The 26,324-nt window shown below is 30.0% G+C and overlaps 4 protein-coding genes across 6 annotated transcripts in view; all 4 read left to right on the forward strand.

Moving 5' to 3' along the window:
* The first annotated feature begins 1,931 nt into the window (after nt 1-1,931).
* On the forward strand, nt 1,932-11,766 carry LOC109596166 (facilitated trehalose transporter Tret1). Of its 3 annotated transcripts, XM_049966484.1 has the most exons (5): nt 1,932-2,153; nt 2,223-2,315; nt 7,403-7,611; nt 8,267-8,469; nt 10,438-11,766. In XM_049966484.1, the coding sequence occupies exons 2-5, from the start codon at nt 2,302-2,304 to the stop codon at nt 11,605-11,607; spliced, it is 1,596 nt and encodes a 531-aa protein (XP_049822441.1). In that variant the 5' UTR covers nt 1,932-2,153; nt 2,223-2,301; the 3' UTR covers nt 11,608-11,766. The 3 variants fall into 3 exon arrangements, with proteins under 3 accessions (XP_049822441.1, XP_019867220.1, XP_019867221.1); XM_020011661.2 differs by having other exon boundaries at nt 1,932-2,315; XM_020011662.2 differs by lacking the exon at nt 10,438-11,766 and adding an exon at nt 8,658-10,224 and having other exon boundaries at nt 1,947-2,315.
* A 1,110-nt stretch (nt 11,767-12,876) lies between these two features.
* Nucleotides 12,877-16,998, forward strand: LOC109596139 (uncharacterized). The gene is made up of 5 exons (XM_020011630.2): nt 12,877-13,048; nt 13,254-13,456; nt 13,505-13,708; nt 13,763-14,057; nt 14,228-16,998. The coding sequence occupies exons 1-5, from the start codon at nt 12,991-12,993 to the stop codon at nt 15,982-15,984; spliced, it is 2,517 nt and encodes an 838-aa protein (XP_019867189.2). The 5' UTR covers nt 12,877-12,990; the 3' UTR covers nt 15,985-16,998.
* Nucleotides 16,999-18,013: 1,015 nt separating this feature from the next.
* LOC109596144 (SUMO-activating enzyme subunit 1) lies at nt 18,014-19,402 on the forward strand. The gene is made up of 5 exons (XM_020011638.2): nt 18,014-18,202; nt 18,253-18,424; nt 18,478-18,734; nt 18,790-18,983; nt 19,038-19,402. Exons 1-5 carry the CDS (start codon nt 18,120-18,122, stop codon nt 19,346-19,348), a joined length of 1,017 nt encoding a protein of 338 aa, XP_019867197.1. The 5' UTR covers nt 18,014-18,119; the 3' UTR covers nt 19,349-19,402.
* A 1,905-nt stretch (nt 19,403-21,307) lies between these two features.
* Nucleotides 21,308-26,324, forward strand: part of LOC109596165 (solute carrier family 2, facilitated glucose transporter member 3) — a 28,824-nt gene continuing 23,807 nt past the window's right edge. Inside the window, exon 1 of the mRNA XM_020011658.2 lies at nt 21,308-21,685. Within this exon, the coding sequence (XP_019867217.1) occupies nt 21,473-21,685 (213 nt within the window). The 5' untranslated portion in view covers nt 21,308-21,472. The remainder of the gene's footprint in view (nt 21,686-26,324) is intronic.

Here is a 26,324-nt window from a genome sequence, read left to right on the forward strand (position 1 = left end):
GCGTTGTGAATATTGTTCATTTGAATATGAAATTCTTTTTTTAAAACATGTTCCATATATGGTCTAGCTGACTTAAGTCTCATGATTGGGCAGGCGATGGTGAAACCTCAATTCCTTCGTTGGTTACCCAATTTGTCACAGAAGCATCAGCAAATGGAAAAATAATTTGTTGGAGAATGTCGTTCATATATTTTTATGCTCCATTTGGAAAAACGAGATCAGGTGAACCACCAATTATATCAGATTATTGATTCGAATATTCTTTTTTCTTATTACTTTTTACACTTATCATTTAATAATTATAATATTTATTAATGATGTATAATTATTTTTTATTGTTAGTAACGAAGAACATATTAAGTTTCAGTCATTTATTGGACCTGAAAAAACCTGAAACTCTGCAAGAAGGAACACCAGTGTAATCTTAGTTGCCTATATATAATTTGATAAACTAACATACTAATCTGGATTACTAGTATCTATAAAAATATATTTTTGCTTGTAATACCATCAAATTATTATTTAAATAAAATCAACAATTTACTATTCTTATTATTATGATTATTATTATTATTAATATTATTAATATAATTAATAATATTAATATCATTAATATTATTAATATTATTAATATTATTAATATTATTAATATTATTACATTTGAATTGGATTTGTTAAAAACATAAATAAAATCTGGACATTTTGGTTTAGACTGAACTAATAACACATATATTATATTCGCTTTTGAACAATATAAATGAAACGAATTGGTTAAAATGGGAAATAGTAGTTTTAAACATGCACTAAATAGTTATAACTGGTAAAACCATTAAGAATATATTATGATTAATACTGTTAATTTTACAATCAAATAAGAATACTAATTATATATTAAAAAAAGTTTAAGTTAAGTAGTTATAAAATCAAAAAACCCAAATTAAATAAACCACAAAAACCAATTTTAATTGACACGTCAATGTACATAATTTTAACAAATTAACACATATACAGTACATATAAGTTGAATATCCTGTTTTTCAAAAAATGAATTTCCCGAACAGATGTTTGCTGGACAGAATTATAATTTCTCTCATAATGGCACTTGTAAATCTCTCTTGTCAGTTTAACTAGATCTTGCCTATGAATTGTATGAAAGTAACGTAATACTTCGACAATACACATATCTCAACTTTCCTGCTAATAATTTTAACGACCTTACCAGCGTTAAGTGAACTATAAAATGATTTTCCACTTTAATTCAAACAATTACTCTATTATTCCACACGTGACACAGAAACCTGAAGCATTCAATATTATTGCTCACAATAATTAAACAATTGGTTTTAATCATTCCGCTTGTGCCATTCTGAAAAAGTATAAATTTAGTTCAACGTAATAAATATGCAATTACTCTAAAATTAATAAACCCACTCATTGTATTTGGAGTAAATTAAAGTGTAAAATTAATAATTGCTAATTTTTCAAAGGTAATAATAAGTTAATTATAATATTTTTATAGTAAAATAAAATTTTAATGTATACGCATGAGGATAATAATTACACTACGTCAGTATAGAGGGAACAAACCTGTACAATAATTAGGAGAAAATTTTAAATGTTTTATAAGTTTCCATTTCAACTTAATTATAGTTATATCTATTGAATAAAATATGATAACATTGACCAAATATAAACAAAAAACTTTTTATCAAAAAGTATGAAATGAGTAAAGTCAAATAAACAGTAATTAAACTAACAAAATTAATAAACAAGTAAATAATTAATCAGACAATTCACGTGTGATTCCAAAAAGCATAAAAAAACAAACAAACATTGACAAGAAATCATAAAAGAGTGACATTAATAAGGGCGAAAACATGGTGAAATTCCCGTGGTTTGTTTACAAAACAAATGCGTCGATGTGCGATTAAAATCTGAATATAACAATAATAATCCTCTGGCTAGGTGAAATCCTGTGGTAGGGATATACCATTGACCATCAACTCGTACATTCAAAGCGACAGTTAAGCGCGGTGCGACATTCGCAAAAGGTTGATTGCGTTTTTTCAATGATGGCATCTTGAACTCCACACATTGTACGATACTACAACAGATCCTCTTCTTGCGGAATAATCCAAACCAGAATCGAATTGGTAAACAACGTTTATCAAGCTATGTCATTGAAATTGATACTGGAATTTGTATTGGTTTTTACACACCAGTAAACTGTTGGTTCTTCGTCAATTCCTCACGCGGAGTTTTCTACAAGACTCGGTTTTTTTTTAAGTGACTGTGGCAAACATGGTGGTCAAAAGGTAAGTCTATTTCCTTTTTGAATATTGGTGGATGCGCACCTTAAATATGTTAAGGGTGGAATAATAAAATGTACAATATTCCTTTTAATTACTACCTCAATTTTTTATCAACAGATTGAAACCTTCAGTCTGCAGATCAAGTACGTGATCATAAAATGCACAGCCTTCAATATATCTGCAATTTTATGTCGTTTAATTAAGGTTAAATACTGATGTGTTTAGCAATGCCTTTGAGATTTTACAATAAATATCCAAAAATACATTTATGTGTTATATAATTTGTTGCAAAGATATTAAATTCATAAGTAATATTTTGGCTAGTTATTGATCGGGTGATTTCATAAGAGGAAACAATACTTTCTCTTACCAGAATATAATTAAGGGGATTATGTAATGTCGTCACATTTAAATAAACTAATTTATGCGTTTAATGCATTTATTTTTGCTACTTCAAATTTAAAATTAAATTAAATTAAAAGTAACATATTATTTTTATTAGGGTGGACCGAAAAAATCGACTATTTTTTTTAACTTCCGACAATAAAAAATTTAGTTCCTAGACACCTTTAAAAAATGCTCTCCAAAGAAGAGCTCTTAATTTTAATATAATAGTAAGGTCCTCCTCATCACAGTTTTCCATTTCCTTTTCAGTCCCATACTTCAAAATCCATATCTCAGTACTACTTGATCGTACAGAAAATTTCTATTTATATTTTTGTAGCAAATTGAATACTCCACAAAAAAGGTATCTTACAATTTTTTCATAACTATTACTGTTTAGAAGATATTGGGGGTCAAAGTTTGAAGAATTTAATAAAAAATTCTATTTTACTTCTAAATTTTATAACTCATAGATAAGTAAATATTATAAAATTCGAAATATTCTAATTATAATAATCGTCAATTTTATTAAAGATAAAAAAATATATTTTGACCACTAATTTTAAAAGCATGATGTATTTTTGATAATTTAAGTGTATTCTTAAAACCATCAACAATTTTTTAAAATTAAATTTGTTTGGTTGTATTTTCCTCAGGACAAACTTTAGAAAGGAAATTGATTTTCTCTATTATTGAGCCTGCTCCCAAATTTTGACCACTAATTTTAGAAGCATGTTGCATTTATAATAATTTAAGTGTACTCTTAAAACCATAAACAGAAATTTACTAAATTAAAACACAGTTATAAACATTAATGAGTTCACAATCCTCGCTAATGCATATTAGATGGTTGTAATAACTTATATATATTTAAGATGTTTCAGGAACAATTTGTAAGTCATTAATCGGAGGTCTCACGAAATAACTTTCTACAAAAAAAAAGTTGTTTAAACAAACACCGACGACAGTCAATTTCATCAACAATCCTTGAGTCGATGTAACAAATTTTCTGTTAATTTGAGTTTCTATTGATCGAATGATTAACCAAAATCCGTTGTAATTTCATTCAATTATTCCGCACAAGGTTGCTGATATGATTCGACAGTGTTTAGTTAGAAATTTCGCTTCGTTTTTAGAAAGCACGCAATTTACATATCAATAAAATATTTTCAATTGTTAATGCAACTAAAATCACAAGCTTATAAAAAAATGTGTCATTAATTTTTGCGAAAATACAATCGAAATCCTTTACTAATCCCATTGTTTTCGTTCGCATTCATAACATTGGCACACTGTGCAAACTTATCTACTTGCAGACAATAAATATAAAATTTTTATCTACCCATTTATGGGCTTTTGTTTAGAAAAAATTAAGTATTTTTGGAATTTTTTTATGTTTTTGCCGTCTCGAATCGGTTTGCTACAACAAATGATATTGTTGTTTGTGCCTCGATTGAAATCTGTTCTAAAAAAAATATATAAAAATCTGACTTTGACTTTCTACAGTGGAACTCCAAATTGAAATTAACTTTTCACATTTACATAGTCGACCTTCAGAATTCCAATAATATTATTACAATTTAACAGGTGAATGACAATGATGAGTAACAAAAAATTATCGATAACAATTAAAAAATAATTCATTGCCAATTTTATTACCTATTGTATATTAAGGCTTGAAATTAATTTTTTAATATTTAATAAATTTCTTAACTATTTTTTCTATATTAATTAATATATTAAATTTTGATTAATCCTCAATTGGGGAATTTTTAGCATACTTTAGCAAAATTGTTAATTTTATATACCATAATTATTTTGTTTACTTGTTAAAATATATAGTTTACCTGCTTAAGTTATTAAATAAATGTACAGCGGGGATTTTTAAAACACGTACAGTAGTGGTCATTATCATAGTAACTTTTTAAAATAGTAAATATTTTAGCCATAACTCTTTTATTTAATGTGAACTGTTAAAATAATATTAATTTACTATTCTTGCGTGCAATATTATTAAAACTACTATTAATTCATATACTACAAAATGTTACATATATTTTACTGAATTGAGGTGGATAGAAATATATCAAATTTAATTTTCAAAGGGATTTTTAATGATGAATATCCTCTTTTGTTTTATAATTTTTATATTCACTTTTTTATTTAATTTTTTAAATAAGAAGTGAAGAAGATGTCCCTATAAAAAGATTTTTATAGCCACATCTTGTTCCCCTTGATCTCGGTAACGATGAATTACATTTTTTCACTTTCACTTCGACTAATGGTTAAGTCATTATAATAAGCAAAGGACCACTAGTAAATAGTTAGATTCACAAAGAGCAATGAAAGACCATAAAGTTGCTATAATTTAGTCCGTTAAAAAATAAAAAAAAATATGTCATTTTTAAAGAATAAAATTTGATTGACAAGTTGCATATTAAAATCAATAAAAACAGAAAAATCAGTAAACATTATTACTACAAAAAAGTTGCTACAATTATGGTAACCACTATATGATTAATAGCAAATATTATTTTTGTATAAGATTATTTAAAATACTTAAAAAATACATATAATTATCTTTTCTTAAGTAACTTGAGCAAATTATTTAAACAGGTATTAACAATACCACATTACTTAAATTTACAGACTGTGATAAGTATACATTTTAAAAAATACTATTCATTATTAATAATTTTTATTGCAGTGATAAAAACTACCAGACTTAATCAGTGACAAATTTTTTATAGGAAAATTAAAAATAATAATTTTACGTTAAATTTCATATATAAATATACTCACTAACAGGGATATTGGAACACGAAGAAGAGGGTATTCAAATTTAATATTGCTCTGGTAAAACAAGATTTTAGATCATTTTAATAATGTTGTTAAAAAAGTGTTTGTCCCCCTCCAACACTCCTCAACAAGTCTCGCATTGATTTAAAGAGGTGGACTATTTCCTCTTGAGGTATAGTATTCCAAGTTACCTGTAATTCATGTCTTAGAACTGCCAAAGTTCGTGGGGGCTGGGGTACATTTCCTAATCTTCACCCATCATATTCTAACTATGGATGGATGAAAGGTCGGTGGATCTGGCTGGCCATGGCATTAGATTTACTGGTAACATGGGATCCTTGAGCCGATTAAGGTAAAGAAGAACATACAGAACATACGGCTCCACTACTTCCTGAACATATCGTTGCGCTGTCATGTTGCTTTTAATAAATGCTAAAGACGACTTACTTCCATAAGCAATAGCATCTCATACCATAATGCCAATTGTCGCTCCAACTCAAACTGAGGTTGAGCTAGCTCATTTTCGCCCGACATGTCTACCCAAGCAGAATCAGAATCATCAGATAAGACGAGTTGATCCCATTCCACATTCCAATGTTGTCATTCTCTACACCAGAGTAGTCGTTGCCTTCGATGCTTAGCGGTCAAAGGTAGGACACGATGGGGCCGATAATGTTAAAGTCAATTGATCTTATACGACGGTAAACAGTTCGGATACTTACAACATGCCCTTGTTCTCCTAACCCCTCATCAACCAAAGATCTAGTTGTCGAAAATCAGTCTCTGAAAGCCATAAATAAGTCTTAGACTCCCTTCTTGGTGTTGCAATTTCTTTGTAAGTAAGTATATAAATCACATATATTATGTAATAAGTTTTGCTAATAACATTAATATTCCACTCAAAGCATCTGAGAAATTATTACTACTATACATTTCAATGGCAATTTTGCAATATATAATTTTGCATATGGTTGGGTCATTTACAATGACTAACTTAAACATATAGTTTATTAGTCTTAAAATAATATAAAGGTAAAAAGGAAATTCCCATTCTCTTTAGTCTATAACAAGAAACTTAATTTACATACTAAATTTGTTTAAACAAAAATGATTCTTAAAAAACTGCTTATACATGAATAATTTTAGAAATTATATAATATAACATGAAAATTTTTATTGTGTATTATATTTGTGGTGTATTTACGAAAATCTAAACCTTGACTAATAATCAAGATAACGTTAAAGAAGAAGTATGCGAAGTAGTTCCCGGAATGAAAGGTCTTAGAAACAAGGTCACTGGAATTACCGGCTATTTTCCAATTGGCATATATCTTTTATACATACATATGTTCTATTATTATTTAATTGCATAAGACGTATTCAAAATTAGAGTATGTGGTATTATAAAAAGATAATTTAGTGGCACAGCATGTGTAACAATTTAAAAAGCCAAGCGTGTGTCTGATGTGTTTTATCTTAAAGTTGCAAAATTAAAATTATTTTATCCTTGGATTTAAAGTACTAACTACCTTAATTATCAGAAAATTGACAAAAAATATATAATTTTGTAATAATGTGGCACCTGTAGCGTAAATTTAATGGAAATTATGTGAAACACATCAATTTTCCCTAATTATTGAGGAAAACTAATATGTGTGTTATTTTCAAACATTTATAAAATATAAGAGTTTAGCTCTAATAACTATATTATTATCAAATTCTTTTCACTTTAGTATCTAAGTTGTACTTTAAGTAAACATTACATTAATTAATATTAATAACTAATCGTCTTAGAAAGAGAAAAAACTGGTTTGTTATGTTATTAATAAAACCATTATACTGGATTACACAATAATAAAGTAGTTTATATTCTGGGAAGATAATGTTGAATAAATGTTTTGTTTCAGCGATAACAAGTTACCTGCCATACCGAACAATCCAGAGGGTTCTTCCTTAAAAGAAGCCTTACCACAAGTTTTGGCGGTCGCAGTGAAAAATGTGTTGCTTCTGGGATTCGGTATGACACTTGGATTCCCAACAATCCTCATACCCAGTTTGCAAGGAAGTGACGAGAACGAGAAAATTTCTTTGGGTCCGGAAGCAATATCGTGGATAGGTAAAATTTATTCCGTGACCCAACCCTTATGTATATGAATAGATTTTACATAAATTTAGGTCTTTACCACAAAAGGATTTTTATTTTGCTTATCTTATATGCTGTGTAAATATGTTCAGAGAAAATTAACTCTGGTATTTCACAAATGACACAAATATGTATTAATTATGTGTAAATATACGCATTAATGCAATTTAATAATTCTGTTTAATATATGGTAAATAAGTTTATTGGAATGAATTATCAATTACAATAAATAATCGGAAGGGTCATTGCCTTTGGTGACTTCTAATTTATTTTAACATAAGTTGTATGTCGATATTTGATTGTCATTTGTCAGCCCATTATGTATCTCGAAGGAGTGCCAAAGTCATTTTAAGGTTATTGTAACTTGTTCACTTCTAAATAATTTAATATTAAACTTTTTTGCAATTTTGAGTGAAATGACCAGCCAAATACCAGAAGAGCATAGTTTCTCAAGGGTAGTAATGGGGGTATTTTGGTGTTGCTATTTCTTTGTCACTGAAAATATTATTGATTAAAAATAAAGCCTTATTAAAAATTGATTCATTTGAATTTAAGGCAAGAAAGCTACATTATATTCCGTATTATTCAATACTTACTAACATTTGAGTGACTGTAAATATTGTTTCAGGTTCGATCAATTTAATTTGCGTACCCGTTGGATGTTTCTTTTCTGGCGCAGCCACTCAACCCATTGGCAGGAAACGGGCCATGCAGTTGGTGAACATACCGTTCCTAACTGCGTGGTTGCTTTTCCATTTTTCCACCGACGTATGGCAAGTGTTCCTTGCCTTAGCCTTGACTGGTCTGTCCGGAGGTTTACTCGAAGCACCTGTAAGTCCAAACCTGCTTATTAATTAGCTTCGTAACACACCATAAAATTTCTTTCAAGTTAATCTATTTCCTATTGGCTTTTGTGTTCTTTTTGGATTAATAAATATTTATAGTCAATAAATGTTTGACGTAACATTTTATTGGAAGCTATAATTTTAACACGTTAATTACTTTATCCTTCTTTGTAGGTGCTTACATACGTAGCAGAGATAACACAACCGCATTTAAGGGGAATGTTATCGTCTACCAGCACTATGGCTGTAATTTTAGGATCTCTCTTTCAATTTCTTCTAGGTACTTTCTTTCCTTTCCGTACTGTAGCCCTAATCAACTGCTTTGTACCCGTGCTTTCTTTTGTACTCTTAATTTTTGTGCCGGAAACGCCGATTTGGCTGATTTCAAAAAACCGATTTAAGGAGGCGAAAGAAAGCATGGCTTGGCTTAGAGGTTGGACCACTGTGGATCAAATAGAACCTGAGTTTCAACAACTTTGTAAACAATTAGATAAGAACAGTGTTTTGACTGGTAAAGCTACGAAAGCTCCATCAAATTCGAAAAAAGAGACCATAAAGTTGTTCACGAAAAAGAATTTCCTTTGGCCCTATTTTCTTGTGTCCCTGATGTTTTTCTTGGGACATTTCAACGGGATAACCACCTTGCAAACGTACGCAATAACCATATTTGCCACTTTAAAGGCGCCGATCAACAAATACTACTGCACAATTATTCTGGGAGCGGTCGAATTGTTAGGCTGCATAGCTTGTGTGACGTTGGTAAATTATTTAGGAAAACGTGTAATCAATCTAATTTCTCTCATAGTTTGCGGCATTTGCTTCGTAATTGTGGCAACGTACGCGTATGTCGTCGACATTCGTTATCTGGACGCCACAAATACAACAACAAAAACATCAGAATTCCACTGGACTCCCCTCGTGTTCTTAATCATTTCCTCCTTCGCCTCGTACCTCGGCATCAAAATCCTCCCGTGGATTTTAACGGGGGAGGTTTACTCGAACGAAACCAGAGCCTTCGCTTCCGGTTTGTCCGGCGGAATAGGATACATTTTCGGTTTTCTCGCCAACAAAGTGTTCTTGTCGATGATCTCGGGGTTCACTCTTCCCGGTACGTTTTGGACGTACGGTGCTGTGAGCTTCGTCGGGGCGATTCTTCTGTACTTCCTACTTCCGGAGACGGAGGGCAAAACGTTACACCAAATAACCGAACATTTCGCGGGACGAGGGAAATTGGGAAATAAGGTTTCTAGAAAACGACATTCGGGGTTGAGTGGCATTCAAAATCAGGCATTTGAGCCAGATGAAACAAACAGTAAAAACACTGAAAGTAAATTTTAAATAGGTTCTTTGAAAAATATGTGTGAATATAATGAAGAATCCATAAAGATACAGTGGTGGAAAAATGTACCGAATATTTATTTACTTTTTACAAATATACAATTTTACTTTCTCCTTGACCAACTTTGAATCGAGAAAAATATCTCCAAACCATAATGCTTCCACCACCATGTTCAACCACCATATGACCTAAGTAAAATAAATTTACTCGTCCAAATCCAATTTTTAAAAATATTCCATACTTTTTCTACCACTGTAGGAAAGTAGATAATCTTGTAAATACTACGTTTCAACGTTTTAGTTGTTCTAATTGTAAGATAGGTTTTACAAATGTAGACTAATTAAACATATATTTAATAAACTTTGTGTATATTTAAAAATAAATTTGTATATATGAACATAATTTTAATAAATATTAAAAAAACACTCCACTTAAATGCTTAGCCTTTATTAACAATGAATGAAGCTGGATGTAAATGTTGATGATTAGACTAAATAATGTACGCGAGTCCTCAAATAAGTGTCAACTAACCGAATTATATGTATAAAGTGGTAACACATTAAATATCATAAATTAGTTCTTCAATAATCATTAAACAGTCGTTAATATCCACAGGTTTTGACGTATGTAGCTGAAATTACCACACCCAGGCTCAGAGGGATCTTAGCTTCGACTAGTACGGTTTCGGTAATTTCCGGTGCTCTAATTCAATTTTTACTAGGAACGTTCTTCAATTGGAGAAACGTTGCCTTGATCAGTTGTACCGTGCCTGTCATGTCTTTCATTTTATGCTTCTTTGTACCGGAAAGTCCCACCTGGTTAATATCCAAAGGAAGACTGGAGGAAGCACAAAAGAGCATAGCTTGGTTACGAGGATGGAAGAAAGTCGACGAAATTAACGATGAATTTCAAGAGCTCCACGATCATTTAAAAGAGAGCAACGACGCCGACAATAAACTAACGAAACTGGAAGCCATAAAGTTGTTTTCTCAGAAAAAATTTCTATGGCCATTTTCCGTTGTGAGTTTTACATTTTTCTTGGGATATTTCACCGGGATGTCGACTCTACAAACGTACGCCGTTAAAATATTCGCCACGTTAAATTCACCTATAGACAAATATTATGCAACGATATTTTTGGGAGTTGCTCAATTGGCAGGGTGTTTAGTAAGTGTGTTCTTGATTCACAAGGTCGGTAAACGAAAATTGAACCTATTATCACTCGTTGGCACTGGAGTAGCCTTCCTGACAGTGGCTACCTATGCTTTCTTAATAGATGTAAAATATCTGGACACTCAAACACCAACAAATGTCACTGAAACCTTCGAAAGTGACCTAGTGAGGAACCTTAAAACACAAACATGGATTCCAATCACTTTGCTCATAGGAGTAGCATTCTTTTGCCACATAGGTATAAGATTACTTCCGTGGATGTTAATAGGGGAAGTTTATTCTCCGGACATTAGATCCACTGCCTCAGGTTTCTCCGGAGCTGTCAGTTATTTCTTCGGTTTCGCAGCCAATAAAACATTTTTGAGCATGGTAAGTGCCATAACCATTCCAGGGACATTCTGGTTTTATGGAGCCGTTGGCATTGTTGGTGCCATCGTTCTCCATTTCGTACTACCGGAAACCGAAGGAAAAACACTCTTCGAGATAACTGAACACTTCGCCGGACGTTCCAAAATGGATAATAAAGTTTTTAAGCACAAGAAACAGTTAACTGGAGAAGTTAATGAAGCTTATAAACCCGAAAAATACGAACAATTTGAAAGTAGACTATGATCATTGTAACAGCATTTTGTATATAATTCACATTTCCTATTTATGAATATTATTAAATAATTAAAAGGTATAATTATAAAATAATTACCTATTGTGATATGCTATTTATTACATTAGAATGATATTTATTTTACGTAACAATAAACATTTTCAAATATATTCTTTTATTTTGTACCTATATAATATCCTATCTGAGTACTACTGTACTATCGCGTTCATAAGTGGTCTGCCACTTCAATGACGTCAGGCCGTAAACGGTCACATTCTGTATTACCGTGCACTACCGTCTCGGCAGTGCACGGTAATACAGAATGTGACCGTTTACGGCCTGACGTCGTTGAAGTGGCAGACCACTTATGAACGCGATAGTACATACTGTGGTGGCCACAGGAATGACACACGTTATTTTTTATTAATAATTAGGAAATGTATACCTCTAATTGAATTCAATCAACATATTTTGTATTTTATAAAAATAATTATGTATATTATTGTTATTATGGTAATTATTATTCTCCTCTTCCAACAGAAATTATTTTTAAATTTTGAGATATTTCTCTGGGTACCACTTTATATTAAAGTATACTTTACTAATATTTTTCTTAAAGTTTATCTCAATGAGAGTATATTATTATATAAAGGAAAAATATATTTGAAATTTTCAATAGTTAAAAATAGACAGTGTGGCCCATCTGAAAACGGGACACCCACATCAAATTTGTTTTTTATGTACAATTTAACAATATTCCAATATTGTTGTGGAATAAGATAATTTAGGGTATTTTTACAGTTTATTCTATAGACTACTTAATTAATCATAAATCCATTGATGTAGTTAGATGTTCTATAAAAAATGATGATTCCTTCAATTTTTATGCCTAAAAAATTACCTTATAGGCTTTGATTTTGCCGAAAAATGTGAAATTTCAAATGGAACACACTGTATATGGTACTAAAAAGTGTTGCTGTTTAAAATTCATTGATATATTGAATCAACCTGAAGTTGATTCAATATATCTATAAGATAGAGATTAAAGTAAGGATTTTAACTTTTGCAGTATTATAATAATTACCTTGTAACTTACAGCAGCGAAAAAAATTCTGGGCGGGAAAGCGTACCTCCAATTCAATTTGGAGCGAACCATTTATCTAATATCGAGGGGTAGCATGACAGAATTTAAAAATCCCGCCCAGTACTAACAGGTTAAACAACATCCTGGTCCAATCATAGAGGAGATTTGTGCGAATTTTGATCACGTGACTTTGTTTAGGAAATCCTAACCCGCAGAACAACAACCTAACCTAATGTGTGTTCCGTTGCCTCGGTGTTTTTGTAGAATGTTTCTGAAAGTTCGCAACTAACCGATACATCAAGCAATCACAATGGTCATTCAAATTTGCAAACTGGCTAAAAATCAAAAGAAATGCAATCATGCGGCATGTAAGTATATTCCCGACTGTCTCCCTTTTTATCGATGAATAATAAAGAATTATAAGATTAAATTACGTACTATAAATTTGTATGACATTACTTCATCGATTATTTCGTACTACTAATTTTTCATACTTACAACAAAGCTTTATATGTTACTTATTGTTTCCATCTTTTTTTTTTAAATTATACTGTTAATAAAAAACACTTGTAGGTGCAGAGCATTTTCGAAACAAATCAGATGTCATGTCAGACTCCTTGTTCACATTCTTAGATTCACTAGCAAAATCTCATGTACGTTCCAGTCAGAGGCGGGTTTTCTTGACAATTAAACAGTACAAAATCAAAGACATTTACCCTTCACATCCTGAGGCACCACATGACCCTACTCACATCTTAATCTTCTGCTTAAGATGGGTAAGTGTGTAGAATTTCATTTTTCTTTGAATAATTGTTCATGTACAGGTGTCCTTGAACAAATTTCAACCAATTGGAGGCATACTTTATAAACCCGAAGAATATGATGGATCTGTAACAGACTTAGGAAAAACACTGGGTGAATTTATAAAAGCCTACTTATGGTCAATGAATTTATTAAACCTCACTGTCATGGCCATTGTGTCACCACCCGATGACTATTTTAAAATTATCATTAGGTATTTGTCACAGGTAATTACTGCTCAAACACATACATTCTGTAGATAATAATATTAATGTTTTCAGAGTGCTGATTTTGAAACTGGTGAATCACCTATCACCTTTTTTTCTGAACAGTTTAAAAATGTGGGTTGTATATATGATGCAGTCACAATACAACAGAATTTTCAAAAAGTTTACAGAGAACATGATATTCTCTTTTATGATAATGGTGAACATTTGCTAGCAACATGGGCCCACATCAGAACATTGTTAAAAGGTCCTGATCAAGAAAAAATTCGCTGGGCTCTAGAACTAGACCAAACCACCAATATTTTTCAGCCAGCCATTGTTAGAAATATGTTAATCAAAGTTGATAATGGTAAGTATATATTTATGTAAGACAACTGAATTTCTGTGAGTCTCATAATGTGCATAAATGTAAGAAAATGTTTTTATTATGTCCTTTTAAAATTAATTAAAGTTCTAATCCTTATAAAATGTATAATACAATTTCACAGAATAAGTTTCATAATCAATATATGTCTTTAGGGAACATGACACGTGATACTTATGGATCAGCAGTTCTGATTGACATCATAATAAACTTCATCCAATTCATGGAGGTTTCTTCCTACACTGTCGAGAAACTGGGAAAACTACAAGAAAGCTGGGATGATGTTATTAAAACTTTGGAATCATTGAGATTTAAACCAGAAAGCCAACCGAACAATATAAATGACATAAACACAATGCTGTGGTTTATGCTGTCTGTAGCTGGGGAATCATATACTAAGACTTATCGCAAATTAAACGAAAAATATGGTATTGGTAAGCAGGAAGACGCTGAAAATTCGAATATGCCATTAACAAATTTAATGAGCCATCACGTAGATTTTGTATTTAATGATGTTTTCGTTGATAAATCAAGAAGTTTCAAGTTTGGCAAAGAAAACAAAGATGTGTCTACCACAAGAACCAAAAAGCCATACTCCAGACCAGATTCGAATGGTCCAAATTCGAAAAATACAAAATCACCAGAGGCAAAACCATGTGACACAGATAAATTACAAACTGACAATGCTCAAGAGAAGCCATTCCCAAGAAAGAGTAAGAAAAAGTCAAAGTCTCCCATGCCATCACCCACAGATTTGGATTTTGACGAGAAATTTGAAAAGATTTTTGATGAAAAACTTACTAACCTTGGTGCAAGAATTGAGGTACTAAGAAAATGTTGTAAAGATGCTGACAAACCTGAAAATAAAGAGGCAGTTTCCAAAAAGTTCAAAGAAGTTTTAACTAATGATCTAACATATTTAATTTCATCCAGTAAAATGATACAAAACAGCCTCTCAGAAATTAAGAACTCTAATTCAAGAATTAAAAATGCTCCATATTCTAGGCCCACAAAAGAAAACAAACTTCATACTCATCACCCCCCAGTTAAACATATAGATTCAATTGGAGAACCAGAAATAAATATTAACATTAATGAAGCTTTGACTTGTATAAAACAGTCATTATTGAATCATCCTGATGACTATTATGTTGGAAGCAGTAGCCCAGATTCAAAACACAGTGATGATGATTCTGAGGATATGAGAGGATTGATTGAAGCAGTCAATGAAACAATATCAAGCTGGTCTGATGATGATGCATGTCTGGAATCCCCAATAAGCCCTTCAGAATTAAATGATTTAAGCTACAAAGGAAAAGATTCTTCTGTGGGTAAGACTGTTGTGAAAAAAGAAGAACCTGTTAAAGAGTTTCCAGAAAAGAGTGAAATAGAAAAGCATACTTCAGTAAAGAGAGGGAACAAACCATATACCAGACCTGATTCAGCTACAGATATGAAAGCAGCACAAGCAGAAAAAGTAGATCAAAATCCTAACACTATCAATTTTAGTTTGAAAGAATGTACAAATTTAATTAACAAGATGAAAATTGAACGACCCACTCCCGAAGAGGACATGAGGAAACAAACTTTTGAAGAAATAAAAAATTTATCGTTAAAGTCTGTTATGCGTGAATTTGAATCTCATATATGCGTCTTCGAATATATTTCATGTATTAGAACTGTTAGACACACGATTCACAAACTGGCTGCCTTACAAAGTGAGAAAGTTTTTACGGAAGCGTTCACTTGCAAACATACGGACTACTTTGTGAATTTAATCAAGAAAGATATCAATCAATTATATGTGCCTGAAACTTTTTTTGATAATATTAAATGCGACGTACACGATAAGTCGCAAGCATTTGCTGTGTTAGATAAAAACTCCGGCAATTTGTTTTGTTTGAAACAGTAAGGTCTTGTTTTTTAAATTTGTAAGATTTTACTTTTTACTAAAGTTTTAGTGTCAGAATCAATATTTATATAAAAGGGTTCCCAGAATTGATGGAATGTTTTTAAAATGTTTCTTGGATAATAGTTAGAAATATGAGATGATGGTCTCCTGTGTAATATTATACTATGTATTACTTTTTTTATCCAGTTAAATTACACATTAATTGTAATCATTTTCTGGCTGAAAAGTAAACATGTTTTGAGTATTTTTGGAAACACCTTACACATAAATATTGAGCTGTTCATAAAATAATGGTTTTTTGGATATCTTATGACAATATTCATTTCTAAAATGGAATTATAACATCACACTTTTGTAACCAATTTATCATTGTTTTAAAACGGTTATTGACTTAACATCACATACCATTGACAACGTTTGTTTCTTCTAACATTTAAGGGACAAAACAGCAATATTATCCCTATAATTATGTGATTATATTGTCAAATTGAAAATTACATTTTAGTCAACACACTTGACATTCAGTTACAGCATACAAAGAATTGTACAGATATATTTGATTACTTAAAGTAAGATTTTCAATTTGACAAGATAGAAATTTAAATCTAACTTGTGATAGCTGTTGGAAAGACTGGCTTTATTTAAATTTAAGACTGCATGCTTCATGGTTTGTTTGCGGATTACTATTTTTATATTTCATGTTCCTTGTGTTAAGGAAGTAAAATTTTATTTTTCTTCAAATTTTGTTTATGTTTTAATGTGCTTAGGGTAAAAGTATTTTAGTTAATTTTAAAAATGAACTACTATGCTATTTTTACATGTGGTTTCTATGAATTGTAGTTTCCCTGGAAAAACTGCTGGTATTCCTGTGATGTGACGTGTACAATCGTACTAGAAATGTTTCTTTTGTAGTCTTGTTTCTGATAGTATTATTTTAAATTTTTATTCTTGTACCTTAAGTACAATTTGTTACATAGTGATGTTTATATTGTTTCTATTAAAATGTGTAAAGTATGTGGTTTTTTTATTATTTATCCCTGTACCAAAAGTATTTATCAAATATTCTAACCAATATATAAGATTTTTTTAATACAGTAGTGGTCATTATTATAGCAACTTTTTAAAATATTAAGTATTTTAACCAGAACTCTGTATTAAATGGGAACTGTTAATTTACTATTGTATTACAAAAACTATTATATTCTTATTCTTCAAAATGTTTCATATAGTTTTCTGAATTAAATTAAATCAGTATTATTTAATTTAACAGTGTCCCTGTAAGGGACTTATCATTAAAAACTATTCATCTCTACTGTTCTGTGGCCCAGTGAATGTGCTTCTGAGCAAGTCGAAATTAGTATTTACACTTTTAGTAGAAACTAACGTTTTCTTTTCTTGTAGCTCAAGGGTCAAGCAAACCTCCAACCACTAACAATCTTCTCACAGTTCTTGGTGATATTTCAGCTAGTCCCACTTCTTCCAGATTGGCTTTAATTTCAGTTCACGATAAGATTGAATTGTTTTGTGACATTGAATTACCTAATTATCGATTTTATTTAGGTTTTCCGGACTGAGACAAATTTTTCGTAGCTACTACTTCTCTAAATTTTTAAATAATATGGGAAACGATTGACTTATTTATTTACTTATTTAGCTCTAAACTCTTAGTCGTCTCTTTTTGATTCTCTTGCACTTGGTAACCCAGAATTAGAATAATATATACCAAATTTTGACACAATTGATCTGGAAATTTTTGAAATTTAAATTTAAAGGGCTGCATTTACCTTTTCTTCGTTATTGGACGCGTTCTACCTGACTCCAAATCACAATGACCTATTGCAAAAATAATTTGTATTTATAATAAACGTTGCTAAGTAATAAAACAGTATTAAATGTAATAAATAGGTGGGAAATTCAAAATTTCATTTTTGGGACAGGTTGGCCATCTTAATGTACAAAAATTAACAAAAATTAACTCTTGGAATTTAGTAATTCTTGAAAATGTATATTGGTAGCACTGAAACTAACCTTCGATAGAATCAAGGCGGCTGTTGCGACCGGCATATTACTAGTTTACCAACAAAGAATTTCCCTCTTGTTTGTAACAAACAAACGAAATTGTTTCGTGATCAACAATGGATAAATCTAAATTATCTGCCGAAGAGGCAAAGTTATATGATAGACAAATTAGATTGTGGGGATATGAATCTCAACAAAAGTGAGTATTGAATAGGTAACGTTTTCAGTATATTAACTTATTTTTAATAGATTACGTGCGGCAAATATTTTATTGATTGGTATGCGAGGATTAGGTTCTGAAATTGCTAAAAATATACTATTAGCTGGTATAAATTCTTTAACAATATTGGATGATGGAATTGTGACAGAGGATGAGGTTATTACAAACATTTTTCTTGAGGAAAGCAATATAGGCAAAAAGGTAATTCATTAGGGAAATCTAAAACAATTTTTCTTATTTATTGGCCATTTTAGATAGCTGAGGAGGTTGTGTGTAAGGCACAGGCTTTAAATCCTTTGGTGAAAATTGTGGCCGACACTCAACCTGTTGCCGAAAAAGACTTGGAATATTTTACAAATTTTACATTGGTGGTGGCAATTGGTGTGAATACAGATTTACTCCTGAAAATTGACAAAGTGTGCCGAGAGAAAAATGTAAAACTTATTTGTACTGATGTCATAGGTCATTTTGCTTATCTAGTTAGTGATTTTAATGATCATAAAAGTCATGAGTAAGCATGAACATTAACATGCTTAGTTACATCCTAATTTATTTTTTATTTTTAGTGAACAAGTGGTGTATTTAGCAAGATCCCAAAAACGTGGACATGAGGGTAAAGAGAAAAAATCAACAGTAAAATATGAATTAGTTTTGAAGTATCCTGAACTGAAGAAAGTTATTGTTTTGCCAAATTCAAAGCAAAGTGTAGATACCATTAAAAATATAAGGCGTTTAAATCCCTTATTCTTTGTCATGCTAAGTAAGATTATTCAAACAATAAAATCCTTTTTATACTTATAAATTTAATTTTCAGCTTTGATGGAATTCAGAAACAAATTCAATAGAATTCCTGATCCAGATCATAAAGACACAGACCAAAAACACATAAAAAATATTTTACATGACATACTACAATTGTATGAAGTTGATCCAAATAAAATTCCAGAAGAAGCTCTTGAATATCTTTATGGTGAACTTCCTCCAATTAATGCCACTTTTGGAGGAACTATTTCACAAGAGATAATCAAAGCTGTTTCAGAGAATGGAGTTCCAGTATATAATATCCTTATCTTTGATCCTTTAAGCTTCAATGAAACTGAAATTGGTATTGGTGTAACTGTATAGGTCTATTTTTTGTAAGAGTATTATTTGTGTCATTAAATTTATATAAGTTTGTAATTATGTTGTTTCTTTTCCACCAATTAAAAATGTATAACAGAATTAGTATAGTAATATATAATAGTATGTTAAGTAAGATTATTGCATTATATTATATTAATAAATTTCATTTTTATTTCTTATGGAATTCAGAAATAAATTCAATAGAATGATCTGATCACAGTTCATATATTAAATGAATTTATTTTTATTATACGGAATAAAAATGTTTGAAAAAATTTAAAAATTAAATTTTTATTTAAATATAATTAAATATTTTGTATCTTAATATTTAAGTGCATTAAACCTCATAGAAAATAAAATTATTTTTCTTTGATGTGTGAAGTAAAAAAGTATATTTTATAGAATATACTATATTTACCCAAGTCAACATACGATTTAGTTATCTATATATTTTGCGCTGTTTACTGTTAAAAATAAACTATATCGGTGTGAGATGATGCCGATGTGACGTTAAAACTCACGTGGCTCCGCATTTTCGTATTGCCCGTTTTAATTTAGTAATTCGGAATAATCGTAGGCAGTTTTATTTTCACTAGGCGCCATATAACTGTCGGATTCGTATCCCACAACATATTCAAATTGCATTCCTATTCGCCAACGTTGATAAACAATAGTATTTTTATAGTATATTATACGTTTTCTTTCTTAATATCCTTAAAAAACTTTAATCATTCATTGACAATTTAACGATACATTTCTGAGTTGAGTATTTTTTTCCTTGTCTATTTCTCGATTACATAAATCGGTAACAAAAATATACTCATCTGTAGTCTTTGGCAAAGTATTTTCTATGTTTTCTATTGACAAAGTGAAAACAACCCGTTTGTGACGTATATATGTGGTCATGGGCGGTACAACTTACGAAACTTACTTTTGGGGTAATGTTCATATCGATTTAGACCCACATTTCAGTATAAGTAAAAACTGGCTGACATGATATTTATATTGAGACGTTTTGCTTCTAAAAATAATTTTAAAGCATAATTTTTGGCAATTTATTTAAATTTTATATTCTTTTTGGAAAAAATATTAACGATTCAGTTAAATTAGTTTTTATATTTTTGATTTAAATCAATTAATTTTTATTTATTTTATTCATAGATAATAGTGATAAAATAGGAAAGTGATATTTTGTAATAAGTGTCTATAATACATCTTCACAGAGTTTTTGAATACTTTTAAATAATAAAAAATAATAATGGAGATATAAGCACATTTATTAAATCACTATTTTTTTCCTGAGTAGTAAAATTGAAAAATTAAAATTAAAGGCATAAAATCTCTCTTATATTTAATACATTAATATATTCTAAAAAAGAATATTTTTAGTATAATATAAAAAATTTATAAATTTTTCATGACAACATATTTAATCCAGAAAAAACTAAATAGTCATTATTTGTTCCAAACACGTAAATTACAAATTAAGAACTGTATGTTAATTTAATTAGTTCTTAAACTTAAATTAATTACATACCTTTGTTAAATATGAATATTCTAGATTAAAAATTATTTTTCATAAAATATTATTAAATATCTCTCTATTTGTATTATATATGAATATATTTATAAGATTGTTCAAATATAAAAGTATACTTAAACAATACATAAAATAATACACAACCCAGCAATGCCCAGTGAAAATAAAAGATAAAACTATTGTAACAACAAGTTGGGATAATGAACGTAAAACGTTGTTACTCGACCAGAAAACCTAGTAATAGAGATGCTGTCCAGATAAATCGAACAAACATGCGTTTCACGACAATTATATGTTGTTGTACGCCACTGTTTCGATATGTTTAAAAATACTTTCAATCTCGACGTCGCGACGCGTTATGTGTGTCTTTGAAGGGGTCATTCAGTAACATTTTAACACCAACCGACGCTGCATAATCGCTGAGAAAGAAATCATCTCCGTAAAACTTTGTGCAGCATTTCTCTAAGAAACTTTTCTTTTTTTTTGAGCGTGTTCAGTCGACGGTGATGACGAGCTCGTAGACCCCCCAATTGGAAACGCTGAGCAATATAAAGAGGGTCCGTTTTTCTGTGTCTGTGCCGTCCGAGATGGATCACGATGACGACGATGGGGTTGGATACGTGGCCGAAAGTCACTATCTCAAGAGTCCGACGATAGCGGAACAACAGGCCATGTCTTTGCTGACGATACCCAGCCATGAGGGACGGGAGAGCAGCATCTCGTCCAACGTCAGTGATCTCGATGTGCCAATCTACTCGTCGGAAAATCTCACCACGAGGCCTAGGAAACCCGTGCATTCGGTAAGAAATTAATCCTAATGTCATAATTTACTTATGGTTAAGCCGTTTCAAAATTGGATGATAGACAAATAACCATAAGCATTCAATTAATCGAATTATGCAATATAATCAATACTAAGTCATTTTTTAACTTATAAATTAGAGTTTAATTAAAATTTTTATATTCACAATTATTATAAAATATTTTACAAACTTACGAATCTAAAAATTTCATAAAAAATTTTGAGTGTGTGATTAGTTGACGTCAATTTAATGACATTGTTTTTAAAATGCTTGTAAATCTTAAACGAGTGAAAAGTATATTAAGATAATGATTGATCAGTCCTTGAGATCTTCAAGGCACGTCCAAAATTGTGAGCCACATGCAGTATATGACTCATTAAACAAACGTTTCTCAAATTTAGGGAAAATGGATTTAGAACCTCCCAAATATAGTAAAAATTTTCTCTACTTTATCTTTATTTTATACAAAATTCTGGATTCTTGGGATTGAAGAAAAAAGTCAACTCTCAAGTATCAAAAATATCTGGAGTACATGGTGAAAGAGTTAACATTTCATTTGACAGTCTCTAATGTCATATGTGATCATGTTTAAAGAGGCAGAACTCCTTTTTCATAGACTCGAGAGCTCATGTAGTAAAATTATTATGAACGTAGTCAAAATGACACAGAATTAAACCGTTTATTATTTAAAAAACTGGTATGGTATAAATAGATAATAGTCATATGGAAAAATATCTAGACTATATAGTGAATGAGATAGATGTGATGTTCCCACTTAACATTCTAAAGCATTGAGTCTCTAATTCCACATGTGTTCTTCTCATATCATTAAGAAGCAAAATGCCTTTTTGTATAGATCTGAACAGCTCATCCTCCAGTAAATTTATCATGAACTTAGGCAATACGCAAACAAAAAAAATTTAACATTCATTAATCTTTTAGCTTCCATGTAGCATGACACAATGAAACAAATGGTGTAAGAAACTGTACAATAATAAAAATAAATAATAATCACATGCAAAAAATATCTGGACCATAGGATTTAGGAGTGGGAACAAGCTTTGAATCTCTAATGTCACATGTTGTATTGTATTGTCATGTTGACACTGGCCTTTTTTATAGATCAGAGAAGCTTATCATCCAGCAAATTTATCATGAACTTGATCAATATGCGAGCAGGGGAATATGACATTGATCGTTTGCCCTCTTGGTAGCTAGTCAATGTATAAACTTCCAACTAATTCATCATAGAGTCATAAAAATGTTTCTAGTATTAAGACTTACACGACGAGAATGGTCATATTTCAATTGCCTAATTCCAAATAAATATAATTTATATTGCAAGAGAATTTTCTGAAAGAGATTGCTTATTTTTTTCGTTGGTACAAGTTTTATATCCATTTTGATGTTGTTCATTATCAATACATTAAATGCAACACCACCAGTGCAAATACACCATTTTAACCCAAAAAAAATATATATTTTAAATGTTACATAGGAAAAATAAAGAGCATAATTAGAAAAATATTTACAATATTATATAAACATGTTACAATATAATATAAGAATTCATTTACATAAGTCTTGAATCAATAACTTAAACTACTATTCCAGAAACTAATAATACTTAATTATATTTTGCTGAAGTTTAATCAAAGATTAATTCTTTATTAAACATACATAAGTAACCTTTGGTTTAATATTAATCATACATTTATTACCACTAATAATATAACAATAAACGCTTTTACTGTTTAATTAATTAAATGATATTAATTACAATCAGTAATCAAAGTTATTTATTGAATAAATATTGTTTAAAACGCATTAACTGCACTGACCAAAACAACTTAAATATTTATTGTAAATGTTGGAATATGTTTATTTTTTAACACACTATATTTAAAATTAGTATTTTATATTTAAGTGGCCTCTACTAATATTATTTTTGGATGTTCTTCAACATTAAAGTGTTAATGTAGTTAGTTGAAATGCAAATGCACATCTTAAAATAAATTAATAATATTATTTTTTATAATAGTCGAAACCTTAAGATATAAATTTCCAATACGGAGAATGCCAATGATAATTAGGAAAATTGTACCTTGTAATAATAAATAATAGAATAAAAAGTACTATTTAAAACTGTTTAAATCATAGCTTAATTATAAAGTTGTAATTTATGTGTCATGTAAACAAGCTCCAAATTAAAATTTTACTATTGATGTAACACGGAAAGGACGAATTCACCTTCAATTGACCTTAACAGTTACAACTTCAATTTCATCAAAAATATTTACTTAACAGTAAAAAATTAAAAACTGATCTATTTACATAACTTTTACAAATAAATATATACGTGTTCATTAAAAGAAAATATGGGAAATTATAAAAATAGACGTATGGTATACGTGCGACTTTCCGAAGGAAAACTCAATAATAAATTAATAGACGATTTACAGCGGATGATCATTTTTCCGGGGATATTTTTGATCTGTTTACCAGAAATTACTTTACACAAATGCCAGTCACATGTAAATATGTAGGTATGAGTCTGGCGCATACGCCATAAAATAGAACGCAGTTCAATGAAATGTTGCGACAGATTTCAACAAGTTGCCCTCTCATTCTGGCCCGGAAAGCAAATTTTATTTTAACATCAAAATTACTAATACCATTATTATTTCATATTCAATTTAAAATAGAACTCCAGAAACTTAATCAAATGATGGAAATCAATAAAAGACTATTTTATTAAAGTTATAACCTTGAATTACAATAAAAAATACATTTTTAAATTGAATTAAATTTTATTTTTGTGTATATAACATCACACTTTTTTCTGTTAGTACACTAACTACATTTATTTAATTTAAGTATGTTCTATTTATACATCGGTGGTCATAATTATAGCAACTAATTAAATTATATTTAAAATGTGAACTGTACTACTTTAATTGGGTGACAGTATAGCAATATTTAGATTTTTGGTCTATCATTTTTCTCTGTGAATTTAAATCGAAATACTACTTTGCTTATTATAATTATTTAATCATTGGTAGAAGTAAAACTGTAAGAAAAATTATAATTCAGCTGGACCAAGAGTACTAAAAAATTCGAATGTCAATGAATAATCCTTATTGTCAACTGAAATTAAACCCAACCTAAAAGGAATGGGTCTTGCTGTCGTTTCTAATAAAAATGTCCAATTTTGACTTGGTTAGGATTTTATTCACTGGACCACAGAGTGATACCTATTTTATTATGAGTAGTTTAATTATTAATTTATCTAATTAATGTTTATTATTATGGTTATAGTTATTACAAATATTTTAAGAAAATCAAATAAATATAAATATATTAATATCCAATATCTACACAACGCTAGAAATTAAAAACAGCTTAATATATTGATTGTTTTGAGTCACATCAATCAATTTTTAAGTGCCGGCCCTGGCAATGACGTCAGTTCCTTTCTTATTATACACCGATTAAACATTGCGTCATCCTCAAGAGGTGTGAGTTCCGAAAGGGGGGTGTGTCCCTGGTACTAAAAAATTGCCTAGTGAAGGTTCAACAAACCGTCTACTCGACCAAAATCACGTTGCCTACCTTTTATTATTTGGTATTAGGGCCATTAAAAAATTCTTTGTAATTTATAAATAATTCATTTTAAAGGGGTCAAGATGACCTGGTCAACGGTTCATTTGCATAACGTTTCATCAATAGTTTTTTGATTTTGGACTAGTGTGGTCTTATAAGATGGTCCTTGGAATCCTTGTCTTAATAAAATTATATTTTTATTAGTTTGAGTCTTTTTTAGACAAGTTTAAGTTATGTCTTCCAGTAATTAGATACAGTGATGGCCACAGAAATAACACACTATTTAAAATCATCATTTTGTACGATGTTTAATAGAAAGGTTTAATTCAAATTTTGTAGTCAGGAAAAAAAATATATATATTTCAATATTCTATACTTTTTATTATTTTATTTTATTTTTTTGTTACACATCTTATAAATATGGGAGATATTACTTTAAAAACATATATTAGTCTGATATATTTCTGATTTTTTGTATGTATTTATCAATATTCTTAATAGTTAGAATGTATTCTTAGTAGAATTTATATTATTCTATTAAAGATATAATGGGTTGGCAACTAAGTAATTGCGGATTTTTTTAAGAAAATCAAAGACAATTTTTTCAAAGAACTAAATAACTTTACTCTGTAATGTATTGCCCATTTTGATCAATGACCTTTTGCCATCTTTCAGACAGCATCATAATCCCAAGTTCATAAAACTTCTGGTTTTTATTAGCAAAAAACTGAATCAGGTACGATTTGACATCATCATCATTATTGAAATTTTTACCATTCAAGGAGTTTTGTAAAGATCGAAACAAAATGTAACCAGATGGTGCAAGGTCAGGACTATATGGTGGATGTGGCAAAACATCCCAACCAAGCTCCAATAATTTTTGCCGAGTGGCCAAAGATGTGTGTGGCCTTGCTTTGTCATGATGGAATACAACACCTTTACAATTTGTCAATTCGGGCCGTTTTTCTTCAACTGCATTGTTTAATTTTATTAGTTGTTCAATGTAGACAACAGAATTGATAGTTCGGTTGGG

The sequence above is a fragment of the Aethina tumida genome, chromosome 4, assembly GCF_024364675.1.
Source record: "Aethina tumida isolate Nest 87 chromosome 4, icAetTumi1.1, whole genome shotgun sequence".
Lineage (NCBI taxonomy): Eukaryota > Metazoa > Arthropoda > Insecta > Coleoptera > Nitidulidae > Aethina > Aethina tumida.